Raw genomic sequence first — 22,554 nt, 5'->3', positions numbered from 1 at the left:
AAAATTATAAAACCGTATTAGAAGCTGTGAAAGATGACCCACATAGGCGGTGGGGTTTACAACATCACACGCTGAGAATAACGATGTTAAGTCTCCCAAACCTTCAGATTCAATAACATTTTAACAAAAATCCCAGCAGGTGTTTAAAAATTTGTTTTATATTTATTTGGAGAGTTGACCAGCTCAGTGTAAGTGTAAGTGCAAAGAGCCAGAGCCGCAGGCACCCAGGCAGAAGAAAACAGGGTCAGGCTCGGCCTTCCCGTGAAGGGGCGTGACCCTCAAGGGCCGGGGGCAGAGGCAGGACCCGGGGCGGAGGAGGCCCAGCTTGCTGAGGACCTGACAGAAGCTGGGAGAGCTAGCAGATCAGAGAGGAGGATGGCCTTTTCCGTAAACCATCCGGGAATCCTGGGCGTCCAGTTAGGGGCGAAAACCTTTCCTCATACGCAATCCGTTCTTGGATCTAAGACTCACGTGCGAAGGCAAAACTTAAAGCTTTTAAAAGAAAATATAAAATGATATCTTTATGATCTTGGGATAGAGGAGAATTTTTAAACAAGATGCCCAAAGTGCAAATCTTAATGAAAATGACACATCGGAGCGTGTTAAAATTAGGAAATTTATAAAGCCAAACCACAACCTGAGCTAAGCTCTGAATAACCCACACAGCTGACAAAGTATTCGTGTGCAGAATGTTTGAAGAACAACAAAGCAATAAGAAAAAGACAAGTAACCCAACAGAGAGATGAGCGAGAGGTACGAACAAGAATTTCACACCCGAGGAAGCACGAGTGTGAGTGAGGCACAGGAAGTCACCGACCGGGGCCCAGAAGAATGCACCTGGAGAGCGCCGTGAGACACAACGTTGCACCCACCAGACTGGCAACGGTCTTAAGTCTGGAAGCTGATGGGAGCAACAGAAACTCTTACAAGCTGACTGCCGGGGCGGGCGTGCGAATTCACGCAACCACTGTGGGACAGGCACGTTCCAGCGGTTCCACCGGAGAAAAGTCTGTCCACGGGCCGGAGACACAGTCAAGGATGCGCCCGGCGGCCCCAGGTGGGAGGTGGCGGGAGGGCGGGTGGGACGCCGGGGCTGCCCATTGGGTTGGATGTCTGAATGGATGCACGTGATGTAGCTGCACGGCAGCGAGGACGCACGGACCACGAGCGCATGGCAGAGAGGACACACGGACCACAGCAGCAAGGACACACGGACCGCGGCCGCACAGCAGTGAGGACACACGGACTAAGGCCACGCAGCAGCGAGGATGCACATACCACGGTGCCTCACAGAACCACAGAAGCTCACGGCCTCAGACACACGTTAGCAAGAGACGAGTCCGAGAGAACATACACGTCATCATCCCACCGTGCTACCCTCAACCCCAGCAAAACTAAGCAACCTACACGTGTGGAAAAGTCTACAGGAAAGGAAAGGATCCACCCAAATCCAGGGAACTCGTGTCTGACGGGGAGGAGGGGTGTGACCATGCAGCGTTCGCGGGATTGTAAGGTTCCATGTCTTTTTCGGGGCATAGGTATCCCGGGCGTTTGCTGTCACTGTTCTTTATACACAACACGTGCTTTATAAATATTCATTGGTATCTAATATTTAATTAAATATAAATATAAAACGTTGATATTTTTGAATTACAAATTAACAAAAAATATTTCCAACCTTCAAGGGAAAGTCGTCGGGAGAAAGCTGGGGACATATCTGCAGGATCCCGTGACGTGTTTAGTAAAACGATACATACTGCGCGTACATAAAAAATGCAATTATTTTATCGACCAAAAGAATCCCGCTGTTTCCCTCGCCGGCAGAGTGAGGCTCTGGTTGTGTGTGTGGAAACGAGCATTGGGGGGCGCCTGGGTGGCTCAGTGGGTTAAGCGTCCCACTTCAGCTCAGGTCATGATCTCACAGCTTGTGAGTTCAAGCCCCGCGTCGGGCTCTGTGCTGACGGCTCGGAGCCTGGAGCCTGCTTCAGACTCTGTGTCTCCCTCTCTCTCCGCCCCTACCCCTCTCACGCTCTGTCTCTGTCTCTGTCTCTGTCTGTCTCTCTCTCTCTCTCTCTCTCAAAGATAAATAAATGTCAAAAAAAATAAAAAAAAAAAAAAGAAAAGAAACGAGCATTGGCGGGTTGCTTCAGCCGTCTTTTCCAACTGCACGCGGGTGTGTGGAAAGACTGGCCGGCGAGCAGACTCCTCGTGGGGGGTGGCCCTGCGAGCAGGTCTGTGCAGGGCACACCCACGCGGCCCTGCGGTCGGGCACCAGCCTGGGGCACAGGGATGGGGGCTCTTCTTGTCCCGGAACAGGCGAGTCTCCATTCCCTGCGTCCAGTGCCTCCGGAGACCAGAGCAGACAGAGGACCCATTTCCTTGCAGGACAGAGCTGATGAGACCTCCATTTCCAGGCCGGGGAAAGAACAGAGAGCGCCCACCCCCCTTCTGTTTTCCCTCTTAGAATCAGGCTTTAAATGGCTTCTCTGGTAGTAAATAATTGTCGGGAAAGCAGTCGCGTTCCGGGGTCATTTTAATTCTTCCTGACAGCTAACAAAATTAAATGTCCAAATATCGTGGCGACACGTGACTTTCAGCAGTTGCTTTTGGACTGGAGATGACTCGCATCAAAACATTTCCTTGTGTTCGCGTTGTCATGGCACATGACCGAGACGTGCCCTGCCGCCGGTGGCTCGCCAAGGCCAGCACAAGAGCCTGCGGCCCACGGCTGTCCAGGAGGCTCTCTTCCTGCGCCAACGATCGGTTCCGTGTGGCCGCGAGGGAGACGGGAGACCCGATGCTCCAGCAGGTGCATGAGAACGCTTGTGCTTTCACACGCAGTCTTGAACCGGCGCTCAGGGAGCAGTAGGTCCCGTCAGAAGAGCGTCGTGACAACAAGGCATCCTCAGGCGTCTCTTTGGGCCACACTTTGGTTTGAAAACTAGCGTGGGCTGGGGCGCCTGGGTGGCGCAGTCGGTTAAGCGTCCGACTTCAGCCAGGTCACGATCTCGCGGTCCGTGAGTTCGAGCCCCGCGTCGGGCTCTGGGCTGATGGCTCGGAGCCTGGAGCCTGTTTCCAGTTCTGTGTCTCCCTCTGTCTCTGCCCCTCCCCCGTTCATGCTCTGTCTCTCTCTGTCCCAAAAATAAATAAACGTTGAAAAAAAAAAAAAATAAAAAAAAAAAAAAAAAAAAAAAAAAAAAAAAAAAAAAAAAAAAAACTAGCGTGGGGAGGGTGAGATCGACCGCCGGCAGCAGCCACAGTAGCAGTGATAAGTGCTCGTGGTCACGGTGCCCCCTCCCGCTGGGGGCTGAACTCATTTCCTCATTCCATGAAGCGAAAGTCGCCACTGATGCCCTCCCGTGTGCCTGGCACTGTCCTGGGCTCCGGGGCAATCCTACCACGCGGACCGAATCCTGCTGGGTTTGTTGGGTTTGCACCCTAGTTGGGGGCGGGGGGGGGGTGCAGAAAGCAGAGACAGGTGGGCAGTCCAGGCAATGGTGCTGTTTTCTACTGGGCAGCAGTAAACTGACACGTGAGGGAGGGGAGCCCTGTGGAGACTGGGCCCCGGGAACAGACAGCACGTGCAAAGGCCCTGAAGCAGGAGCGTACCTCCGGGGGTGTTCAAAGAGGGAAGGAGCCACAGATGACGAGGGTCAGCTGGCGAAAGCCTTGCACCTGTGGCAGGGACCCCGTGCAGATGGGACCCCCGGAGGGCTCTGCAGAGGAACTTTGGAATGACCTGCGTCCTCACAGGACCGTGAGTCTGCCGTGCTGGCCGTCAGCCCGCCTCTAACGCTGGAGGGGCCCGCGGCGTGGCGCGAACAGCAACCCCGCGCCAGTTTCTAAGATTTAAGGGTCTACATCACGTTAACAAGCTGTTAAAAAAAATTGATCATGAGGGGCGCCTGAGTGGCTCAGTAGGTTATCGGTCCGTCACTCGATTTCGGCTCAGGTCATGAGCTCATGGGTTCGAGCCCCACGTCAGGCTCTGTGCTGACACTGTGGAGCCCACGCGGCATTCTCTCTTTCCGTCTCTCTCTGCTGCTCCCCTGCCTGTGCGTGCGCTCGCTCTCTCTCTCTCTCTCTCTCTCTCACTCAAGATAAGTGAATAAACATTAAAAAACGTTGGGGGCACCTGGATGGCTCAGTCGGTTAGGCCTGTGACTTCAGCCAGGTCACGATCTCGCGGTCCGGGAGTTCGAGCCCCGCGTCGGGCTCTGGGCTGATGGCTCGGAGCCTGGAGCCTGTTTCCGATTCTGTGTCTCCCTCTCTCTCTGCCCCTCCCCCGTTCATGCTCTGTCTCGCTCTCTCTCTCTCAAAAATAAACGTTAAAAAATAATAAAAAAATAAATGACACACACCACATGCATCTAGCAAATACACACACATCTGCTGAGTCATTTAAAGGATGCCTCAGGGGCGCCTGGGTGGCGCAGTCGGTTAAGCGTCCGACTTCGGCTCAGGTCACGATCTCGCGGTCCGGGAGTTCGAGCCCCGCATCGGGCTCTGGGCTGATGGCTCAGAGCCTGGAGCCTGTTTCCGATTCTGTGTCTCCCTCTCTCTCTGCCCCTCCCCCGTTCATGCTCTGTCTCTCTCTCTCTCTCTCAAAAATAAACGTTAAAAAATAATAAAAAAATAAATGACACACACCACATGCATCTAGCAAATACACACACATCTGCTGAGTCATTTAAAGGATGCCTCAGGGGCGCCTGGGTGGCGCAGTCGGTTAAGCGTCCGACTTCGGCTCAGGTCACGATCTCGCGGTCCGTGAGTTCGAGCCCCGCGTCGGGCTCTGTGCCGACGGCTCGGAGCCTGGAGCCCGCTTCCGATTCTGTGTCTCCCTCTCTCTCTGCCCCTCCCCCGTTCATGCTCTGTCTCTCTCTCTCTCTCTCAAAAATAAACGTTAAAAAATAATAAAAAAATAAATGACACACACCACATGCATCTAGCAAATACACACACATCTGCTGAGTCATTTAAAGGATGCCTCAGGGGCGCCTGGGTGGCGCAGTCGGTTAAGCGTCCGACTTCAGCCAGGTCACGATCTCGCGGTCCGGGAGTTCGAGCCCCGCGTCGGGCTCTGGGCTGACGGCTCAGAGCCTGGAGCCTGTTTCCGATTCTGTGTCTCCCTCTCTCTCTGCTCCTCCCCCACTCATGCTCTGTCTCTCTCTGTCCCAAAAATAAATAAACATTGAAAAAAAAAAATTTAAAAAAAAAAAGAATATAATTCCTAATTGTTGCATACTTGTGTCTTTTCTTCCCCTTATTTCAGAAAATCACTAATTATGTTGTTTACCAAGATTTTCATAAAATCTGTGCATTTAGACAGGAATGATCCAAGTATAATTGCACAGAGCATAAAACGTAAAGGTGTTTTCATCGAAAATATAAAATACGTATCAAACTGAAAATTAAAACGATGTCTATATCTTCAAAAAGGTTATTTTGCTTTAAGAATACTCAAAATGGGCTATTACGGTTAGAAGACAAAATATAATAAGAGATAACAAAGCTTTACATCAAGTGTTCAAATGAAGACGAATTTTTAATTCTGTGTTTTGCGAATCTGATCCGCTTGTAGTCATCGTTATAAAAACAAAGCCTGTGGGTTTCTGGCTTCCGTGGGCACCTGGTCGCCGGTGGAAAGAGGCAGCACGTGGTTCCTGCGTGCTCGTCTAGACTGGCTGACACAGGGGGTCGGGAACAGGGCTCGCTCGGCATCGCGGCGTGTGCAACTGCTGAGGTCCGGCGCTCATCCACGCAAAGTCCAGAACCACAAACGCGGTACAGGAGCGTGTGGCTGCTCCGCGTGGCGGGGAGATGAAGCTTCTCAGGCAGGAATCTTGCTTTCTGGCTCGGAGAGGGTTGACAAGCCACTCTGTGTCTGGGCAGCTGTGGCGTGTCACCTTCAGAGGACAGAGGCCGCGGGCGCGGGCTGCGAGCCGGGCCCCCTGGGCCAGGGGTCCCACGTGTGTCTCTGCCCCTCGTGGGGGGTTTGCAGGGCACGTGGCCGCCCCGGCCCCGGGGCCGTCTGCGGGGCAGGGGAGAGACAAGGCCGGCCCAGGACCCGTGCCACGGGTGAGGGGTTCAGTGCCACCAGCCCCGCGCCTCCCCCGCCCCAGGGCATCTTGTTTGCAAAGGACCAAGACCCCCTTCTCGAGGACGGGGCTTGCCGCAGAGCGGATGGGAGAGGCCAGCACGTTCTCTAGGCGCGATGGGCCCAGCCTCCAGCCAACCGCTCAGATCAGAGCAGCACGAAACTCTGAAGGAGCCACGGCCAGATGCTAAGCCCAAAGAATTCTTTGTAGTACCAGCATCGGGACACCGCCTGCTGGCAGGGCCCCGTGACGCCCACGGGAAGTGGGCAGCCGTGGGGCCTGGGCTTGGCGTCCACCATTGGCGCCCCTTCCACACCCCGCAGGCCTTGCACCTGTGTCTGCACCCCCCTCCACTGTCCATGGTCGGGACGTCTGCCCCCCGATCACCCCAAGGCCCCCTGGCCCTTTGCTCCCACAGTGACCGTGACGAGCTTGCACGTGGCTGCTCCTTCCCTAGGTGACAGCGGCCCCCTCGCCACCTGTCAGCTTTCTTGGGCTCCAGGCGCTCCAGTGATCCCACTTTGTCACCAAGCCACAGCTCTGTCTGCGTGAGCGTCTAGGTCTCTGCAGGGTTGGGCGGGTGCCTGTCCGCCCGCAAGAGGGTCCCAGCATCAGGAGCCCGAGACGCAGGCCGGGGGATGAGCGGCTCCCCGCCCCTCCCCCCGCCGGCCCCTCCCCGTGGTCTGAGTGGTCCCCAGCCCGTCCGGTGTGGCCATCAGTCCCATGTACCTTCAGGGGGGCCACAAGGCACTAGAGCACATTAAAGGCTCTGAGGAGGCTAACGGGTGTGTTTACGTGTGTTCGGCTTTATTTAGCTCTGCGTTTCCCACACTTGTGTGAACAGAGACCCCATTTTGCCCGATACCTGTTACCATCCAGGAGAACACGGTTTGGGGCAGCTGTGACTCCCCAGACTGGCGTTCAGCCGATACCCTGAGGTGGGAGAGGAGTCATGTCCACGAGCCTCATCCTTTGACTCTGGCCTCCTAGGAAAGGCTTGTGTGGAAAAAGAATGAACTGAAATTAAGCAGGAACATTTCCTTTTTGTTGTTGTTTAAATTCCGGTAATGATCCCCTGCCCTGAGAAGACTGGGCTGCAATGTTGGTTCTAGGATGGGGTCTGGGGGTGCTCAGCTGGTGCCCTCGCCCCAGGGCGGGGTCTGGGGGTGCTCAGCTGGTGCCCTCACCCCAGGGCGGGGTCTGGGGGTGCTCAGCTCATCCCCCCGCCCTGTAACACTTCTTCACCCCACCAAGGAAAGGAGGACGTGGGCAGGGCTGGCGGAGCTCCTGGGTGGTGCCCTGGCAGGTGCAGCTTCCTCTCAGGCCTGCCCCTCCCCTCCCCAGCACTGGCTGCAGCCCGGCAGGGTCCAAGCAGGGAGACATCCCCAAGGGAAGCGTGTGGCATCCCACCCCCAGGCGAAGGGGGAGCCAGCAGGTCCGCTGTGAGGTCCCCCGATGAGCCAGAAGCTCCACTCCCTTTCACAGATGCCCCTGTGGGTGTCAGAGTGGAGGAGGTTTTCCATGGAAATGTGCGCAGGTGCAGCTCTGTGCCCCCGGCAGTGGGCCGTGCCCGCGGGGGCCACGGGCCACCCTGAAGGGGGCCAGCTTCCACCACCCGCCTCACCCGCCCCTGCTCCCTGCTCCCTCTCCGTGTTCCCTCTAACGGAGCACAACCGTTAAATTGTCCCGTCCCGGTTTAGCTCTCAGAAGAGACTTCTGCCCGCCCTTCAGTTCAAGTGGCGGGGCCGAGGACGCATCCGCGCTGTGCTGTCACTGCGTGCCTCATTACAGGGACGCTGCACCAGTTGTCCAGTGCGGGGAATTTTTCTGATAAATTAAAACACTAATTAAATAGGCTACTGCAGAATTTTGAGAACATTGTAGGGTTCCGCTTCTCCAGGTAATTTGCATATCCTTCATCTGGTGAATTTAATTTTAAAGGACTTCCTTTTTGTCTCCCTCGAAGATAAAAATGGGCTTTATGCATTGTTCTCGGCTTTATTAAAACAGCTTCTCACAGGGTTTCCACGCCCTGGCCCTGCCGTCCAGCTCGGACCCACCGGGTCAGAGTCCACGCGAGGCCACAAAAATAGCGTGGAACTGACATCTGATGGAACGCTAGTAGGGTTGTCTTTTCTTAAAATCCTTTAGCCAGAGACCAAACAAAACGGCCGTGTTGCCGTGGCGTGCCTAGAAAGTGGTCCTTCGCTTAGACAGCGATGCAGGGAGCGGTGTGGGCACAGGCCAGACGCTTGAGGGGGCGGCGCCGTGCGCGTGGGGTCCAGGGTGAGGCAGAGGGTGTTCGTGTCTCTGTTGCACCCGGCAGAAGGGATTTCTGGAAGGAGGTCCCCTGGCTGGGGGCACCCTCGGAGCGAATTCCCCGAAACGGCAAACGTGTGGGGCCGCGCGGAGGACGATGTCCGAGTGGCCTGGGCGTCACGGAACGTGCCGGAGATGGCTGGGATGGCTTCCATTCCAGGGCCACTTGCGCTGAAAAGAACAGGAGAGCTGTCTGTAGGACAAAGAGAGAGCAGGCGCCGGCCGGCGGCCACGTTGTGTGGAAGGGGTGGCTGCGTGGCTCTCAGAGCGAGTGGGGCTCAGAGCGGGGGGTTCACGGACACAGTGATGCTGACGGGGAAGCTGGGCCTTAGCCCAGGTCACCGGCAGGCGGCCCGGAGGGACACTCAGGTGCATTCAGACGCTGAAGCAGAAAAGCATCGATGAACTCATCAATAGCCTCGGAGACCACAGGTTGTTGGCATCTTAGCGCAATGAGCAAACAGACGTTGTCCTCAAGCTTGAGGGCAAAACCGAGGCTGGGTGAGGCGGAGGACCGTGCGCAGGACCACAGCCGGTCTTCCTGCGTGCCCGCGGCTTGCCGTTGCAAACTCCCTGCGCGGTGAGGCCAGGAGTGGCCCACAAAGGGTGGCTGGCACGGGATGGCGGTCCCTCGGCGACCGTCGGTATTTGCAGAGCACAGAGGACAGAGAATCTGGACAGCGGGGAGTCTGGGAGCGGAAGCCCGCCGCTCCTGGGGCCCAGAGCCTGGTGCCCACGCGCCCGAGCACGCCTGAGACTCCCGAGGGTCTCACGACGGGTCCTTCCCCGCAGCCGCCCCATCGGCCTGGCGTTTCCTGGCCACTCGCGGGACGCGGAGTCTGGGCGGGTCAGCCCGGGGGCGTCGCTGGACAGAATTACCGACGGGCCTGGAGCTGGGGGCCGGCTCGTGCCCCCAGATGCATATGTGGAGCCCCCACCCCCAGGCTGACTGTATTTACGGACACGGGGATAGTAAGGGTCAGACGAGGTCATGAGGAGGGGGCCCTAATCCGGCGGGATTGGGGTCCACGTGAGAAGAGGAAGGGAGAGCCCCTCCACCACGTGTGGGCACCTTGGGGGGCGGCGGCCTGCAGCGGGGAAGAGGGTCCTCCCCAGACACGCAGCCCGCCACCCGCTCCGTGTGAGGTGCGTGGCCCCCAGCGCTGTGGGAAGTCGATGTCCGTCCTTAAGCCGTGGGGCCGCCGTATTCCTGACAAGCCCACACCGCCCGAGACGGCCCTGCCCGTGGCTCCGGGCCACACACCGTGCTCCCTCGGCTTCCCCATTTCTGAGGAGGAGACCACGTGATGCAAATCCCAGGTGGTTTAGGACTAACGGAGGTTACGGACTGCTCCTTGGTGCCTGGCAGGGGCATCCTTGCTGCTGTTGTGATTTGGGGCTTGGTGATGTGGATTTTGGCTTCCGTCTCACTTTGATCCGTTCAGGAGCCTGAACCAGGCCCTGCGCCCGGTACTCCCGGGCTCGGGCTGCGTGTCTCAGCGGCCGGTTGGTTGGAGCTGAGTGACCTCCTCTGTAAAAGGCCAGGACGGCTTTGGGAGGCTCTGGGCTGGCGGAGCCTCACGAGCGCCGCCCGGGCCCTGAGAAGCGGACGCACGGTCCCGGCGGCCTCCGGGGCATCACGGGGACCCGGGGCACACGTGGGCGCCGCATTGCGCCAGCTCTCAGAGGCCATCATCTTGTCTTGCGTGCCACTAAAAAAGCGGAGACCAGCGATTAACCATAATGTGATGCCCCCTGGTCCCCAGATCACTTTGTGTTTATCGACGACCTGCGTCAGAACCAGCAGCCGCATCGACCTGCGAGCACAGCCGTGGGTCGGGCTGTGACGGCACCGCTTTCCCACACACGGCCTGTGCTTCTCCATCGGTGGTGGTGACGCAGCGTTTCCCGAAGAGCCTACCAAGCAGCCAGTGCCCCTTCCAGAACTTTCTGGAGTTGGTCAGAAGGTGCCAGTGGCAAGTGGTCTGGTAGAACTGGGGAACGCAGACCCTTCCTCAGAAGGCCTGTGACGGACGGCATGCGGGCGGCAGCCGGTCCACGGGCCACGCGTGCACGCGGTCAGACGGGTCAGACGTGGGGGAGTCCAGGAAACAGGACACGTCAGGCTGTAAACGGGGCAAGAGTTCCTGGAAGCTGGGGTGGGGGCGGGCTGCCGTGCTCCCCTGGGGCTCCTTTCCTTGTTTTCAGGGATATTGGGAGCCAGACATTCAACGCAGCCGAAGGACGTTCTACCCACTCACATTTAAAGCCGTTGAAAACGAAAGACTTTTGCTGGATCTACCATAGGGGTCCGTTACTATGACCTATGGGCCAAATCTAACCTGTCACCTGTTTTTGTATGGCCTGTGAGCTAAGAATAATTTCTGAGTTTTAAATTAGTGCAATATCAAAATAATAGTATTTCGTGACACATTAAAATCATATGACATTCAAGCTGTGAAGTCCATAAAGTTTTATTAGAACACAGTCAAAAAAACCCAAAGGACTTGGTACCCACTCAGCCCTGCATGGTTCAGTCACCGCATTTTACTCTCGTCTGCTCACTGGAGGTCATTCGTGTCGCCGTTTCCGGGCAGTGGGAAGGCTGGATAACCGAGCGTCCTGGGGGTGTGGTGAGCCCGCGCCGCGTGGCTCTGAGAGCTGTGGGGACACGGGCAGGAGTCGCTGCCGGGAAGGCCTCCCAGCTCCCGGGGCTTGGGCTGCTTGGAGGCCGATCCTGCTTCCCTCGAGCCGAGGCCAGCGTGCATTTCTGGTGCAGGAAAGGGCCTGGGGCCTAGGGGACTGGTCGGCAAGCCTGCGGAAGGGTCCTAACTTTGCCCTGCAAACAGGAGGATGGCCAGCGTGCGGCTCTCTGCTTGGTGGGGGGAGATCCCCTGCCGCCGGCTTTGTGGAGGAGGTCTTGTTGGGACACGACCAGGACGTCCGCTTGGGTAGGATCCCTGTGCCTTCACGCAGACCCCTGGCCTGCCCCGCCCGGCACACCTACCACCCCGCCTTCTCTAGGAGGTTTGCTGACCCTCGGACTGGGTTCTCCGCGTTATTATTGTCAGACCGGCTTTTTCATCCCTGACCCTGAAATATCGGGTACTCCTCTGTAGCAGTAAGTGCAGTCCCTTTAAAATACCCTTTTCATGCGCTTTCTCCTTCTCAGCCTATTTAAGAGCTCACTATTATTCCCCCCAAAAGTAGCTTGACATTCAGTAAAGTGTTTCCTTTGTTCGCAGAAGAACATTAAGATCGATTGCTTTGTACTCTGGCTCTTCAAGACTGTTCCCCTCCATTCGGGGTTTACATTGGGACACCCCCTCCCCCTGCCCTCTCTCTGGCCCCGCACCCACTGAAGGGTCTGAAAGCGTTTGCCTCTCCAGCCCAGATGGGGTTGTGTCTGCCTCGTTCTCTCAGCGCGGGGATAATTACCTGCGTGTAAAAAATAATGTTCATTTGTTCACGGGGAAAAACTTGGTACAAGACGACGAGAGGCCCCGAGGTGGGCAGACAGGCTACAGCGGGCTCCCGTTTGTAACCCTCTACGAGATATAATCCCATTACCCAAGATTAATGTGGGTGCAGGACAGTAAGAGTTGGAAGTAACCGCTATTTTCTTGCTCTCGTTCGGCATTAACCACAATTGCAAGACACTCTTCATTCTTAGGGTCTGCAGTAAAATTGTGTTTTTCCTGGTATTCATTTCCAAAATGACATGGGCTTTACCCGAAAGAACATTGCTGCAGATTTGTAAGCCAAGGTCAATTGCTTCGTGACACGACTTCTTCCCGACAAAGTGGGGGCAGGTGGGTTTGCGGTGCGGGCGTTAGGATTGCCGGGTTTTCATTTACATCTCCTAATTGTTCCAGAGCTCACTTCCCTTGGTCTCATACGGAGGGTCGTCGTCCTCTGCCGGTCCCCCTCGTTCTAAGTCAGGGGCAAACTAGGGCGCGGGTGAGGGACGGGGCGGCCCCCGGCACCGCTGGAGTCAGTGCCCGCGCTCGGGCTCGCCTCCCAGTGAGTCTTCTTCGTGAGCTCGGACCCTGGTCAAGGGGCTAGGGTTAGGGTGTCTCCCGATGATTGCTCAGTGAATGGCCATCAGATAGTTCTAAAATGAGACTTCACAGCACGCAGAGAATGTCTGCATTCGATGCCTCGTGCAGTGTTTGCAACAGCCGTGTGAGCTCCCTGTGATGACGCTCGCCCTGTGCGTCTGCTCCCGGGGTGGGGGTCGGGGGGGCGGAAGGGGCCTCGTGCCCAGCGGGACCAGCTCCAGGCTCGTTCACAGCTGGGCTGTTGAATTCGGCCGTCTGCACACAGTGACTTCGTGAAATGCTTTTCAATAGAGGAAAATGCTCAGAATGTCTTGAGAACGATGAGCTCTGTAAGCTGACCCCTGTGCTTAATTTTTCCTAACAGTTGACAACAAGGACAAACTGGAAAAAGCATCTGGACTGGAGATTCTTCAGGCGGGAAGCGGGTCGGTGAGTACAGGAGGGGCTGCCCTCTGAGACGTGCCTGTTGGGGTGCCGCTCCCGTCCGTGTGGGGACCCGGGGGATGGCCGTACACGGTCCGTGTGACATCATGCTGACCTGGGAGAGGCCGGGGTTGTTACCTCCCGCTGCTTGAAGACGCTGGTCCACGGAGCCTGGCGAATGTGGCGCTGTGTTCGGTGGCATTTGAAGTTGTGATTCGGTGTCCCCCTGAGAACGCAGCCACGGGGTCGGAAAACACTGAGTCTTCAGAAAACACGGACTTCCTTCTTCAGAGGTTTTGTGGTGGCTAAGTTTGTGGACGTGCCCCAGCCAGAGGCATTTCTTGTACCCTCCGGGGACTCGGCGGGGGGGCGGGGGGGGGGGCAGACTGTGGCGTGTTACGTGGAGACACGCGTTGGGCCGGGACACCACGCACGCGGGAGCGCCTCCGCGCTGTGACTGGGTGGCCGTGCTGGCTTCAGGAAGAGGTGCTCGGCCAAACACTCCCGCGGCAGCCACGGCTGATGGCGCCCACCTCTGGGCCCCCTGGCTGGCGCCCACTTCCCCGTCTCGGGGCAGCTTCGTGAGTCGCACGCGGGACGACGTGGTTCCTCGCCAGGGTGGCAGCCTGCCACTCGTAAGGCAGCGTGGACCCAAACCAACCGGTGCTATTGCGTCGAAATTGTAGATTTCACGGCCCGGGCCGTTACAGATAATTAACTGCTAGGGGGCGGCTGATTTATGAGTGCTCCTCGCTAACCGCGTAGACGCCCTCCACGGAGCCACTCAAAGATTAGCCGCTCTCGTGGGGAAATCTGCCGTTCAGCAGTTGGGAGTCCTGGCTCTCGAAATGAGAATTTTAATTAGTTGCTCCTCACAAACAGGCTCCTTTCCGCGCTTGCCGAGTAGCGGGCGGGTAGGAAGGGCCTTGCAGAGAAAGCGCCCGCGTTCCGCTGGTGTGACGGGCAAAGTGGGGAGGAGACGGGCAGAAACTCGTCGGCGAAGTCTCCGCGGGACCGAAAGACCCCACTGTGCTTGGTCCCTTCAGTCCCAGCTCAGGCCGCGAGGGTGAGCGTGTGTCAGGGAGGACGTCCCACTCGACCCCGCCCCCGCGTGCTGGCAGTGAGGGGAGGAGATGGAGACGTGGGGTCCCCGAAAGGCCCAAGCCCCGGGGAAGGAGCGGGGCCAGTGGCAGAAAGGGCCAGGATGGCTTGGAGCGTCGGAGTCTCGATGGAAGCTTCCGACCGTGCTGCCGGTCTGGGATGCAGCAAAGACGGGGAGCCCCTGCCCTCCTTTCCTGCCTCATCCTCACGGGGGGGTCCTGTTCGGTGTCGAGTCGTGGCCGCAGGAGGTGACTGGGGAGAACGTCCACGCTGCTTCTGCCGGGAAAGCTCTGGCACCAGGAGCCCCCCCCCCACCAGGGTCCACGTGAGGACGTGGGGCTGCCGGCCCCCCCAGACCCCAGTGCGGGGCCTGGTACCCGGGGGCCCTCTTCCTGAGGGAAACACGGTCTCCTGTAGTTTCGGGAAAGGGAGGGGACACGGCGATGGGCTGCGCCCCCGGCTCGCTCCGGCCGAGCGAGGTTTCAGAGGCGCCCTCCCGGCCGGCTGCTGGACAGCAGAGAGCGAACAGCACTGTCGGTGGGACCCCAGCCCTCCACCTGCTGGGGGACGCCGCTCAGACCGGGGATTCTGGACGTTGTGACTTCGCGTCCTCGCGCCTCCCCGGCATCTTGGCCAAACCCTGCTCCGGTCCCTGCCTCCCCTAGGTCGGCTCCCCTCTTTGAGCCCCTCTGCCCTCCGGTGGCTTGGGGGTCACCGACCCAGCTCGTGATGTGCTGCTGCAGCCCCCCAAGCTTCGTGTCTGTCTTCTCCCTGAATGTCGGGTCTCCCGGTCTCGGCTGCCCCCACACGACTCCGCCTCCTGCCCTGTCACGGGAGGTGATCACGCATCCACCTCGCTGGGTCCCTGGGAAGCCTCACAGGAAGATTCCCTGCTTCCCCAGCCCCCGCAGCCCCCGGCGGTGTGTGCTGTCCCTGTGTGGCCCGACCCGCACCTTGAACCCACGTGGAGCTGCCACATTCCGGCGAGCGGCTGCGAGCGGCTCCCAGTCGTGCCCAGCTTTTCCCTTCTCCGTTCATTTTGGCATCTGGACGCTCCCCGTCCCTCTTTGGCCTCGGTTTTGTGTGGTTTTCCGTGGGTGTGTGTTCTTTCCTGTTTCTGTGTCTACAGTGAGAGCCCCCCCCCACCCCCGCTGGGCTCAACGCCCCGTTCGCTTGCTCGCTCGCTCGCCGTAAAGATTCTCACGGGGTGCCTGCGGGCGCCTGGCACCAAGGACCGGGTCTGCAGCGGGGGGGGGGGGGGGGGGCAGCAGACAGACCTCCCCCTGGCGGAGCTCCCCTCCCGCTGGGAGCCGGGGCCCACGGAGGGACGGGGCTCGCTGTCCCCTGTCAAGACAGAGCCCTGCGTCACCTCCACTGGTTTTGTCTCTCTGTCTCACGTGGACAAACCATCTCTGCGTTTCCGTGCCACGAGCCTCAACGCCGGGTCCGCGTGGCGACCACGAGTCAGGTCCGTGTCCGGACAGCCTCACCGCTGCCGTCACCCCCTCTCCCTCCTCGTCTGGCCTCCTCACCCGTGGGCTTGGGAGCCCCGTGGCCTCGACGTCTGCCCTTCTCTCGACCGGCGCACACGTTCACGCTCACCTCCTCGGACGCCACCCGCGTCGCCGCCTGTGCCGTCCGTTCCCGTGTCCGCCAGCGGCGGCGCTGTCGGGAGCCTCCGGGGGCGCGAGTGTGTGTTTTCTTTCTCCGCCCCCGCGGGGCTGCGGCTTGGGGGCCAAAGGGCGTGTCTCGCTGGCTTTCCCATCGCCCTCTTGCCGAGGGAGCACAAACTCACCGGCACGGATCTCGAGGGACGGCTCCGCACCCGCCAGACGGTCATTTGCAAGCGCTTTCACTGGCCGTTCCCCGCGCGCGCCCTTGGCGATTCTCCCCTCCCTCGTGTGCGCACACACCCACCCCCCTCCGTCCACGCCCCTGCCACGTGCCTCCTGCGCCAGAGCTCTGCATCCCGCCCGTGTCTACGCTGCCAGCTGGGACGAGTGTGGGGTCCCCTCCGCTCTTGCCCCCTCTGCACTAGCACATCAGGCCCCCCTCTCCGGCTCGTGGCTGTCAGCACGCAGTCCGCTCCCGCGTTTCCCGTGCTGTTAAGTAAACCCCGACGCCAGAGAGGCCTTCCCAGCAAACGCTTCAACATCGGTGCGTGTTTCCCACACACGGTGCCTCCCCCGCCTGCTCCCTGCACCCCTGTCACCGCTCGGTCTCCCCGGTTGTTGAAGGTTCTGCATTCAGCCGCCTCTGACTCACGGCTGCCACACCAGCCGCCCCCTCCCGGACCGCAGTCCCTTGTCCCCCAGGCAGGTCTCACTGACCACTGAGGTCCCGCTCTGACGACCCCAAGGCACAGTCTTCTTCCTTGTACGGCCTCCCGAGGGATCGCGTCCAGGCCTTGGCTTTGTTGTTACCCATAGGATGGTGACCCCAGACTCCCCTCCCCAGGCCGACACGCTCACTGTGCCCCAGTCACCCCTGCGTCTCTGCACCTGGAGGTGTGGCGAGCCATCTCAGCCCACGAGGGCAGAGCAGGACACCCGAGCTCCCTGCCACCCCATCTCCGTCCCCGAGTTTCTGCGTCCCACAAACAGAAAGGGTGTCACTGTCAGCCGTGCGGTGCGGTCTAGGCATTGGATTGACCCGATTCCCGGGCAGGCGGGGAGGTCCTGCTAGGTGGGGATGGGGTGCCAGCAAGCCCCCCCCCCCCCACACACAGCACTGGCTCCTTCCTTTCCGCCCACCTGACTCATTTCCCTCTGGTCCCTGAGTGGCCAGAGCCTGACCTCGCCACCTTCAGGGGCGGAAACAACCACCCCCAGGGACTGGGACCCGGCCGTGCAGACTCCCCTGCCATCCGGGCTGCCCCCCAAGCCCTGTCTCGTCCGGAGCCCCAGGGCTTTCTTGCTGCACCGCGTGTGTGGAGACCAGCTCTCCATTCGCCTGCCCTTGTCCTCCTGGCGGTCTCAGAAGACAGTGCTCCCTCCCCTTGAAGTTGACTGAGGTCGTTCTTGACAGGTTCTCCTGCCCAGGATCCCCGCCCCCTCCCCGGACTCCTGCCAAAGCCAAGCGCATTCAGAGGCCGCCCCCGATGGAGGCAGGGGCGCCGGTGGGTTTGGAGCTGGTTTTGGAAAGTGAAAATGGGAACAAAGGGGGCAAAAGTGGAGGTGTTTTTAAAAAGCTAACGTCTCTTTCTCTGACGTTAACCGTGTCGTGCCGTATTAGGGCTGATTTTGATGATTCTGGGTTTTTTTTTTTTCCATATATTTGCTGTGCATCTGCTAATTCTGAGTCTGGAGTGAGCGGTGGACGGTGATTGCTAAATGCCTCGCGGTCTCTCTCCGTGGTGCTCGAGACTCACACACGTGGTGGCAGAGCCAAAGCCCTTTAAGCCAAATGGAAATACCTCGAAACAAAACTTAAAGGAAATGAGCAGATTACAGTACACACACACATTCCTAATAGATCGGGGGTATTTTGTCGTGTTTCAGGATCTGATTTCTGACATCTTGAAAGTGTTTGCCTTTTCTTCAAATTAATAAAGTCATGTTTCTTCAAAAGGAAAATTATAATATTACAAGAAAAATTCAAACATTTAGAAGGAAAATCATCTAGATGATTGTCACTGGGAGGGATCCGGGAGGGCAGACCCCTGCGTCTAGCTCCCGTAAGTGCATGTGAAATACGGAGTTACTTTCTGATCTCGTGACGATGTGATCTCAGCGGGAGAGCGGCTGCCCCTCGAGCCCGGCATTGCTCCCGAGGCTCGGAAACTCAGCAAGGGAGCTTCAGAAGAGCACACGGCACCACACAGTGGTCCTGGTTCAGACCGAGTGCTGAGGGCCTGCTACGGAAGGAGCCCAGGATGGTAATGAGCTCTCCGTCACCCGGCAGATTCAGGCAGAAGAGAGACGGCCATCTGTTCAGATTCTGAAAAAGGAAATCTTTCCATCTAGTGTAGGGAGGAGAAAGTTTTCCTCACCCTCCTAGGGTCCCTGGCTGGGGACAGTTACACCGGCAAAGACAGATGAGCAGGAGAAAGGTACACAGATGTGTTCAGTACAAGTTTCACACGGCACGAGGGCGTAAGGAAATGCAGACCTGAGTATTTCCTGTGGGATTTGACATGACGGGCAGTCGTGGGGAGCACAGTAGGTTGAGGGGTGTATGGGCGGTGGTGGGAGCACGGTGGGTTGAGGGGTGGGTGGGAAAGGCGGTCTTGGGGATCACGGTAGGTTGAGGCCTGTGTGGACGGTGGTGGGGAACATGGTAGGTTGAGGGGTGTATGGGCGGTGGTGGGAGCACGGTAGGTTGAGGGGTGTGTGGGAAGGGCAGTCGTGGGGAGCACGGTAGGTTGAGGGGTGCATGGGAAGGGCAGTCATGGGGAGCACGGTAGGTTGAGGGCTGTGTGGGAAGGGTGGTGGTGGGGAGCACGGTAGGTTGAGGGGTGTGTGGGAAGGGCGGTCTTGGGGAGCACGGTAGGTTGAGGGCTGTGTGGGAAGGGTGGTGGTGGGGAGCACGGTAGGTTGAGGGGTGTGTGGGAAGGGCGGTCTTGGGGAGCACGGTAGGTTGAGGGCTGTGTGGGAAGGGTGGTGGTGGGGAGCACGGTAGGTTGAGGGGTGCGTGGGAAGGGCGGTCTTGGAGAGCACAGTAGGTTGAGGGGTGCGTGGGAAGGGCGGTCTTGGGGAGCACGGTAGGTTGAGGGCTGTGTGGGAAGGGCGGTGGTGGGGAGCACGGTAGGTTGAGGGGTGCGTGGGAAGGGCGGTCTTGGGGAGCACGGTAGGTTGAGGGGTGCGTGGGAAGGGCGGTCTTGGGGAGCACGGTAGGTTGAGGGGTGCGCGGGAAGGGCAGTCGTGGGGAGCACGGTAGGTTGAGGGGTGCGTGGGAAGGGCGGTCTTGGGGAGCACAGTAGGTTGAGGGGTGCGTGGGAAGGGCGGTCTTGGGGAGCACGGTAGGTTGAGGGGTGCGCGGGAAGGGCAGTCGTGGGGAGCACGGTAGGTTGAGGGGTGCGTGGGAAGGGCGGTCTTGGGGAGCACAGTAGGTTGAGGGGTGCGTGGGAAGGGCGGTCTTGGGGAGCACGGTAGGTTGAGGGCTGTGTGGGAAGGGTGGTGGTGGGGAGCACGGTAGGTTGAGGGGTGCGTGGGAAGGGCGGTCTTGGGGAGCACGGTAGGTTGAGGGGTGCGCGGGAAGGGCAGTCGTGGGGAGCACGGTAGGTTGAGGGGTGCGCGGGAAGGGCGGTCTTGGGGAGCACGGTAGGTTGAGGGGTGCACGGGAAGGGCGGTCGTGGGGGGACTGAGGGAGGCCCGTCTGCAGGGATCTGCTCAGTGTCCCTCTGTCTAGGAGATACAGGCTGCCCCTTCCTCCGGACACAGAGGACCCTCTCTGGTGAGGGTCCGTGACCTGCTTCAGGGAGAAGGGGCGGCCGGGGAACCCTCCCGCTCTGGTGCCGTCGGGACCTCCTTCGGGTGGAGACATTTGCATGTCGAGGCGCCGTATCGGGGCAGCGGGTCCTGAGCCCCGTCCCGGTGTGGTGGGGTGTGGGGCGTGGGGGGGAGGTGAGGTGGACCCCAGCCTCATCGCCACCCCCCTCTGCTTACCTGTGCACGTCTCTCGCTTCTGTCACCTCTTGGGCTCCTGGGCCACGACTTTGTTCAAAGAAAGGAATCCGGGGCCAAGACTATGCTGATCCCAAATGTCCCTTAAAAGTCCGTGACGCTGTGCTCGTGTGTCGACCCCAGGAATCAGTGTGCGTTCACCACACGGTGTGTGTGCACGCGTGATACCTGGTACCGTGCGGTGTGACGGATGTTTGAGAAAACAGCCCCTTCCTCCGCAGAACCCCACAGGGACCGCTGAGGCGCACGTGGGCACCACACGCAGACTTGGGCTGGGTCCCTGGGGCCCTGCCCACCCCCGGATGCCCCGCTCGGTGGGTCCGGTTGGACAAGGACATGACTTGACCTTGACATAGAGGGACCTTTGCCCAGCGTGACCATCAGGGTGAGCGTCCCCAACAACAGAGATGGGGGAGGAGCGCCACCTGACCTCAGGTTTGGGGGAGGCCGTCCCCTTCCATGCCGTGGATGGCGCGGGGACCTGCCTTCGCCATGCCTGGGGGACTCACAGGGTAGTTGACGGGGCTCTTGGCACGAGGAGTGTGACCGTCCGGCCAGTCAGCCTCGTGGCGACCCGGGAGGCGGGGTCGCGGGCCAGTCTCGCGGGGCCTGGAGCGTGATCTGGAGTCTCGTCCGCAGGCCGTCGCGTGGTTTGTTTAGTGAAGATCACGTGTGCTCAGAGTCACGCACTCAGCTCGTAGAGAGCTCGTGAGGGTGTTGCCCGCGGCCTAGACAGCTTCCCCCCCGCGCCCCAGGGGTTTATCGTAGAGGACCTTTGGAAAAATCAAACCCGAATGAAATATAAAGCCAGAGGAAGGTAACTAATTACACTGGAAGAATCAAGCAGAATGTGATGATTTCATTAAAAATCGTTCTGAGGCCTCTCACGGTGAGGCAGCCACGTCACCTGTTTGCACAGGCAACGTGCAGATACACGCATGTGGTCCCTCGCACGGCTGGGGGACGCTAAGCGAGTTCTCTCCTTTCCCAGAAATGTCTTTAATGCGATTTTTGACTGTTTATTTTGAACGTGTTGTAGATTCGCAGGGACTGGAGAGACGGTACCCAGATGCCCTGTTTGCCCTTCACCTCGTGTCCCCCAGAGCAGGAGGCTGATGTTCGCTCAGCACGTGCATAGTTGTGTCCTTTTACCTTTGATGCCCTTCTCACGGTTTTAATAAGGAAAAGACCAGAGTGCGCGTTCACGTGTACAAACTTGTGAGGGCGCGACGGGAGACACCCCGGTGCACGTCCCCGGGCTCCGTGTGGCCACGCCAACCCCTGGTCACCTGTCGGCCTCACAAAATGTGAGAGAGAAGGGTGAAAATAACTCAGGTCATCATGTGTTTGTAAGGATCTCCCTCGGCACCGTGTCGCACAGGGGGGACGCCGTAAGTGACACAGAACATCCCTGCTGCTGGGATCCAGGCACACCTTGGGAATCCCGGGGGAGGGGCGCTGGCTGTGGGCAGTTGGTGGGGGCAGGTGGTGGGAGCCTAACGTGGAGACGGGGGGCCCGGGGATGGGTGCCGTCGGAGGTGTGGAGTCCGTGAGAGAACGGACGGCGGGGCGGAGGATGAGTCTGCCGGGTGGGCAAGATGGGGGCGTCAGGGTGGACAGGGTCTCTCGGGCAGAGACGGTAACGTTGTGTTGTCGTGAGTCTGCGCTACCTGTAGAAAAACGAGGCGTCCTCCCCTGGACATGCCCGAGCTCCCACGGCTCGCCCACGGCTCTTCCGTGACCAGAGGCGCCCCGAGAGCCCAGGGCAAACTTGGAACCTCTCTGCAGAAACACACACACTCCTACGCACGCCAGGTGGTTCCAGGGAAGCACGGCGTCCCCACCCAGTGCCCAGGCCCCCAACAAGCTTCTGGGAGCCGTGGCTGACCGGCTGCTGGGGCTCGGGCGGTTCCAGAGAGATCTGGGCTCCCCGTGTTTGTCCTTTGGTTCAGGAGTCACCTTGGGTTATGCTAACGTGCATTTCTGAACCCAGAAAATGGAATTTGTTCTTCCTAAAAGCAAAAAGTGCATGAGTCCTAAGAAAAGCCTGTTTACTTGTCAACATTCTTAATTTGTGTTTGAAATGAGAGCGATCTGCATGAAATTGCATTAAAGTATTGGCAGGGCCTTCCCAGATCTGTTCTGTTCTCAGCCTGCTGGGCAGAGGTGATGGGGGTCAGAGGTCAGCTGAGAGATGCCGAGGGGCTCTGAGTTCTGCTGGAGCTCAGCTCCCCCCCCCCGCCCCCCGCCCCCCGCCCGGCCCACCAGGCCCCACTGCTGCTCTCCACACTGTGTTCTCATTTCTTAAAAGTGAAGAAAATCACACAGACCTGTGTTCGATGTAATTAACAGCACTTGCCATATCGACAAATACGAGTTTATTATGAAACAGCATTTTTTCCTTCTGAAACGCTGTAGTAAGTACCACGTCACGTGGGCCACGAATGTCTTTTCAATACTTTTTGTGGTTTAGAGGCAGGAGAGGTGCCATAGTGATGTGGCAGTTGCTATAGTGACAGATTCAATTTTTATTCAACATCAGAGCAAACAGTCACGTCAAATGAAATAAGGAGCGTCCACCCGGGGCGCCTCACCCGCCCCGCCCCGCCCGCGCCTGCTCCCAGCGCCTCCCCCTGCATTCTGGGGGGAAGTGTGCCCAGCACGTGTCTCCCTCGCAGGCTGTTACGGCTGGGATTTGAGGGTGTCCCCGTAAGGCGTGTGGGTCCGTCTCAATAAAGTGGGGTATTGTCTCTGTGGCTTCCTCTGAGTTAGTGGGTGTCAGGAGGGTATTTTCAGTGAAAGAGCTAAGCTCTAGAGACACTAAGCTCTACAGCTCTCAGAGGGTAACGTTTCAGAAACCCCTTGGAAGGCTCAAGCGGTAAGACTTGGAATTGCTCGAAAGAAAGTGAGGAAGCGTGGAGGGAG

The 22,554-nt window shown here is 58.8% G+C and overlaps 1 protein-coding gene across 1 annotated transcript in view; it reads left to right on the top strand.

Moving 5' to 3' along the window:
- PTPRN2 (protein tyrosine phosphatase receptor type N2) overlaps positions 1-22,554 on the top strand; it is a 768,343-nt gene that overhangs the window by 531,869 nt on the left and 213,920 nt on the right. The window contains 1 exon segment of the mRNA XM_030297386.1: positions 12,846-12,910. Coding sequence (XP_030153246.1) covers positions 12,846-12,910 — 65 coding nt within the window.

This window comes from Lynx canadensis, chromosome A2 (genome assembly GCF_007474595.2).
Source record: "Lynx canadensis isolate LIC74 chromosome A2, mLynCan4.pri.v2, whole genome shotgun sequence".
Classification (NCBI taxonomy): domain Eukaryota; kingdom Metazoa; phylum Chordata; class Mammalia; order Carnivora; family Felidae; genus Lynx; species Lynx canadensis.
Note: the sequence above shows the minus strand (reverse complement) of the source record. Positions and strands in the feature narration are given on the sequence as shown.